Below are 6,265 nucleotides of genomic sequence, written 5' to 3'. Positions count from 1 at the left end.
CGATGGTCTAAGCTGGTAAGATACGCTAAAGTACGATGGTATGTCATATAAAGTAGGACACGCTAAAGTCCGATGCCTCAATACGCTAAAGTGCGTTTTCCACGAAAGTGCATTTGTTCGCGAAAGTATTTACGTTCGGAACGTTAACTATTATTATGACGTTATAAGCCGTTTATACAAACAAACAAAAATGGAGTGCCGCTGCCGTTAAACCTAAATATGTGTCCAAATGAAGGATTTATTCTTGACAAAAAAAGAAAGAAAAGAGAAACAAATGATCCGAATCCGAAACACTTTTGGTCGGTTTTAGAAGAGGTAAATTTAATTTGTAAAAAGAAATTTGATGAAAACAGCTGGGGTGCTAAAAAAATAAAAGAGCAACTAAATAAGAAAATATTTGGCCAACTTTCTTTATGATGATGATACCTGTGCATTGTACCACAGAAGTACTCAGATTGGAGACAATCACAGCAGAGTTTTATCAAAAGAACAAATGATAGCTGAAATTAATGCCAACCATAAAATTGATCACCGTAAAAGTGACGCGGTGTACGAAACACTTAGAAAGACCTATTTTCCCGTAGTTCGGGAAAATACAAGATTACTGTTCAAGCAACATATAAAATGTTCCCAATGCCTAGCAGCTGTTGATCTACCAAAAACACAAATAACCAGAAGACCTATACCGGCTACCTATTCAAATAGTAGGTGGCAAATGGATCTGAAGAAAATGCCCCCATGCAAAGGTTATAATTATATATGCAACATAGTTGACTGTTACAGCCGCTTTGCCTTTGGTGGACATCTTAAACAGAAGACGGCAAAAGAAGTGTCGGAATTGCTTCTGAAATTCATCTACATATTTGGCCCACCTCGGATTCTCCAGACTGATAACGGCAAAGAATTTAATAATGCTGATCTTTGTGCAGTAATTGATGAGTTTAAGACAAGAAAAATTAATGGTCGTCCGTACCATCCCCAATCACAAGGTTAGTCATAAAAAAACTTTATTGTACTGCATTAATAAATGATAATTTAGTTTCACTTATTTATTTAAAAAATAAATACAAATACAATTATATTTTGCCTTTACCTTTCATTTACAGGACTGGTGTACTTCTTTTTAAAAACAGGCCGTTCTTAACACAATTTTAATACCTTTTACCAAGGATTTGTATACAAATCCTTGCTTTTACGTAAACAAACGACAAGTAAAAAATTACTAATTTACAAAATCATTAGCTCTAAATATATAATTACTAAATTATGTAATCTTAAATTATTTAAATCTAAATTATTGCCTCTAATGTTTCAAAGAAATCGACATTTGAACAAGCACAAATAAAGCAAAAAAATATATGTCTACCCTTTATTTGTACAATACTCAGCTAATTGCTGGATAAAAAAAAAATATGTACATTGTTGGAAAATATAACATTTATGTGGAGTCGCTAATAATTTGATTACAATATACATCTTTGTCAATAATTATAAGTTTGGTTGGTTTTTTTTACATTTTAGGCAATATCTGCAAATGCAACTATAACTAGTAATGAGTCCGTAAATGGCGTAGAAAATGTTGAGGTTAGTACTATTATACTAATATGTTTACATTTAGGATCATTTAGTATTTTGATAACATTTTACGTTTTTATTTAAAAAAAAGTTCAATTGTCCAAAACATTTTGTAAATATCATTATACTTTTAAAATGAATACCCAATTTTAATATTAAAATATTTTTGTCATTGTAGGTCAATAATACTGTACAGACTTACAATAGATTGAACGAAATGATACCATCACAACAGCAACTCCAAATGTCTCAACCACTGCAAGATATCACAAATTCTCAAATGATGCGCAAAACAAGTTTACATCAAGTACGTAAATTTTATCACTAAAAAGTAGTTTATAAAAATATTGCCTTAACACTTTCAACTTCAATGGTATTTTTAAACATAATGTACTTTTATTTTATTGCATGGTAATAGTTGCGGCTTTATGAGTAAAACTCTTTATACAAATGTAAATCCGTAGTTATTTCTGCGTACTAAACGTTATATAGATGTCATCTCTGTTATTTTGTTTATCATCATATACATGTTAATGTATCTGAAAATGCACTAACATTACTGAACTATTATATTTTTGTTTTAAAAAGTGAAAATGTAAAAATAAGAAGATGTAGTTTAATATTCATCATGTTATGACAACTATCTAACAAAGACTAACTGATCAAAGAAGTTTACAAATATTTGTCACTGTACGGCCGTTGAAAAAAAGCAAAACTTATACATATTGATTAGCTATGTATAACTGAATGTCTTTAAATAACAAATTTATGTAAACAAAAACGAAAACACCAACGGCCTATTTTGTGTACAAATTTGAAAATTATCAACACTTTTAAGTTAGTTTTTTAAACCTTTTCTTATTTGCTTTCAGTCAGAAGTTAGCCCATATTATAAAGACTTGTATGCAAGAAAATGTATACAACGTACTGATTCTGGTATAGCAGGCCTGAAACGCCGTCGTTTCCATTACGCACATTTGTGAACGTACTTTTAAATGTTATAGTAAAATTATTTTAAATTTTTAAACTAAAAAAATAAAAAAAATAATGTTCCTTTATCATGTTTATTAAGGACTTTGCTTAATTAATAATCACGTCTTGAACTCTTTAAAGGAGTAGGCCCAGTAAGACCCCTTTTTGGCATATTTGGTAGATTTTTCATATTTGAGCTTGAATCGGGTCGTTTTAAATAACAAAATCAGTTAAAATCTTTCACATGTTTCACATAAACTTATTGATTCAAATGAATTAGACACTTAAGTGTTTACGGCGTAAAGCAACCAACAATCAATCAATCACTTAAGTGTTTAAAAAGTGGTCAAAATCTTTCGTAAGATGAACCTTAAATTTGAGGCCAAAATCGGTTCTTACCGGACCTACTCCTTTGTTACATTTGTTACTTTCATTACTTGGTTTGATTTTATTGTAACTTTATTTTTACGCTTTTTAGAATCGTGAAGAATGGGACAGTAGCTTGTATCCGGAAGAGTTGTTCCCTAAAAAAGTATCCAAACTTACAGAAATGCAAACTTTTCATCCCGCAGTTAATGCAGTTATAGACTTCAAACCAAATTCAGCTTTGTCCGCGGGTACAAACGTTTTTCTGTCCGGCTATTGGAAGAAAGGACTTGTTATGAATATTGAAAATGATGACAGTAAAGGGAAGGTGTATACCATAAAAGGAGCTTGAAAATGGCAAAATTCACCAAGTTTCAAAATATTTGATTCGTCCGAATTTGATTTAGATATTTATTTTATGAATTCCATGTCATTTTAAAAGTTGTGCCAAATAAAGTCTACTTTTCACTTTGAAATTAATTAATTATATTTTATTAAATAGAGTTAAAAAAAAGATTGATATGAGTGCCAATGATATAACTTTACATCAAAGTCACAGGTTTTAAATGTAAAAGTACATTTGTTTAATATATTGATTTTCGCCAACAAGACAGTAACTTATCAACACAACTTGTAACATCATATTTTGATTGACAATGAGACAATTACGGGAAATAAATAAATACTCGACATCCAACCAGTAACAGAAAAACCTACAGGTGCTGTATTATAAAATGAATGCCAATGAGACAATATGGCTCTTTACAAAATAAAATATGTTTTTTATTAACTATAGGTTACCGTATAAATAACCCTGCAAAAAGTAATCTTATACAACCGAGAGTTATCAACAACCAGCGGAAAATAATTGAAACAGTCTTATTTAAATACATAACAAAAACTTGTAAACAAAACAACTATTTACCAAAGACCAAATATTTTTGCTGTATGCAAATATTTTTTTTATAACCTTCAACATGGAGCACATTGAACCAGGCTATTTAGAAACACAATGAATAGTGTAAAACAGTTTGAAAGAGAAAACCAACGGCATAATTTACAAATAATACAACAACAAAAAAATGACTTTCAAAAACACTAAAAATAACCATTGCATTAACCCAATTTCCGTTACATACTTGATTGTAAGCGGTGCAAATGTGCTACCATAAAACTTTATCATTTCATACCATCGCACTTTAGCGTGTTATACCATCGTACTTTAGCGTGACAAACACCATCGCACTTTAGCGTATCATGCCATCGCACTTTAGCGTGTCATAAACAATTGCACTTTACCTTGTCATAGACCATCGCACTTTAGCGTGTCATGCCATCGCACTTTAGCGTGTCATCTTTTTACACTTAAAAACAAACAACAATCGCACTTTAGCGACTTACACCATCGCACTTTAGCGTAGACCATCGCACTTTAGCGTGACCATCGCACTTTAGAGTACCATCGCACTTTAGAGTCTTACATATATAAAAAAAATCTTAAGGTAAAAGTGAATATAACCTTGCTTTCAAATCGTACAGAAACAACAAATAAATTGTTAAAGCTTATTGCTTTTATTTGAAATTGTTTAACATTTCTTAGCGGTATAATGCTATCACTTTCATTATTCATCCCTTATTTAATTGATTTTGTGTTTACATGGTATCATATATCAAATGCATTCGTTCAGTTGAGTTCAATTGCGTTTAATACGTCTTTTGATTGGATTAAGCCGATTCAACTGATTTTTTATAGTGCGTCTTTCTATGTTGTGATGTTACACTGTTTTTCTGGAAGATAAGGGTGGGTGAAGGTTTTGTACCATTAAAAGGTGTCCTAAGTCATTAATCCGATAATATTACATCAGTACTATCGTGGTCCGTTTAAAGATTGCTGTTGGGTTCGAGACAAGGCTCCGTGTAAAATACCGTACTTTGACCTATACTGGTTTATTTTTATAAATTGTAACTTGGACGGAGAGTTGTCTCATTGGCACTCATACATTATCTTCTTATTGCTATATAAAAAAAGAAGAATAAGCTGAAATATCAATTGGAAATAAAAAGTATAGTAAAAACAACAACGTACTCCGAGGAACACTTCAACCGGACGTACCTAAGCAAGTAGAAAAATTAAAAGCTCAAACAAATCAAACGAATGAATAAAAAATGTCATATTCTTGATTAGCTGCTGGTATTTTTTAAATAAAAATATATTAATATATAATCACACACACTGGTTAAGGTGTCGCTAGTTTGCACGCATGGGTTTATGATGGACATCTTTTAGTTTCAGAAAATCCGTTTATATGGACACAAACACACACTCATCCATCGTTATGATCCAATGTTAAAGCGGTAGAATATTAACGTTATTGTATCAGTTAATACACTAATGTGTAGACATCTGATCCATTATACTGTAAAAGGTAAAACGTGCATTTGATCTCTTGTGTAGATTTGTCCTAGTGGCCATCTTACCTCATCTTAATATATTCAGATAATTATTGAATATATAAATAAAATGATATTTTCTAACAATCGCCCAAATTGTTTATTACAATCAAAATAACCAAAAGAGGCAACATAGTCAAACATAAGCTATCATTTATTATTTACCAAAACATTTCACAATAAGTTATATAATATAGTTACCCCGCGTTACCTATTAATACACTCCATAGGTAGTACGGTCAACACATAGGAAATACCATATTGTAGTTATTTGATGGTCAAACAAAATTAATACAAATAAACAAAAAATATTCAAAGGATTGAACAATGTCGTTTAAGTAATACATTAAACTACAAACCTGATTATATATAGTCATCTGGCAATGCAGTAAAAAAGTAAAATCACAAAAATACTGAACTCCGTGGAAAATTCAATCGGAAAGTCCTTAATCACATGACAAATTCAAATGACAAAACACGTCAAACGAATGACAAATAAATGTTATAATCCTGACTTGGTACAGGCGTTTTCAAGTGTAGAAAATGGTGGATTGAATCTTGTTTTATAGCACTAAACCTCTCACTTATACGACCATCTAGGTATTCGCAACTTTTAAGCAACCACATAGTAGTATTACGATCGAACTTATGCTAGCAATGTGGTATATATTCCAATGAACACATCATGTTGTAATAAAAAATCAACTGAACATGATATATGGATAAATTCACTTCAGATATACAAACCAGTGTTTGTACTTTTAGACATTATTCATACAAGCATTTGTACTTCAGGACAGTATGCATGTTTATCGATACATCTTCGTTAGCGGTGTTTCCGCAAACATCCTGCATCTTATTGCATTTATAGCAGAGAGAGCACGTAGAGTCCCAATGTTGG

The 6,265-nt window shown here is 31.2% G+C and overlaps 1 protein-coding gene across 1 annotated transcript; it reads left to right on the top strand.

Moving 5' to 3' along the window:
- Window positions 1-201: 201 nt before the first annotated feature.
- On the top strand, window positions 202-3,383 carry LOC134696126 (uncharacterized). Its single transcript, XM_063557744.1, has 4 exons — window positions 202-989; window positions 1,522-1,584; window positions 1,754-1,882; window positions 3,026-3,383. Exons 1-4 carry the CDS (start codon window positions 936-938, stop codon window positions 3,263-3,265), a joined length of 486 nt encoding a protein of 161 aa, XP_063413814.1. The 5' UTR covers window positions 202-935; the 3' UTR covers window positions 3,266-3,383.
- Window positions 3,384-6,265: the final 2,882 nt, after the last annotated feature.

The sequence above is a fragment of the Mytilus trossulus genome, chromosome 14 (assembly GCF_036588685.1).
Source record: "Mytilus trossulus isolate FHL-02 chromosome 14, PNRI_Mtr1.1.1.hap1, whole genome shotgun sequence".
In the NCBI taxonomy this organism is placed as follows: Eukaryota; Metazoa; Mollusca; class Bivalvia; order Mytilida; family Mytilidae; genus Mytilus; species Mytilus trossulus.
Note: the sequence above shows the minus strand (reverse complement) of the source record. Positions and strands in the feature narration are given on the sequence as shown.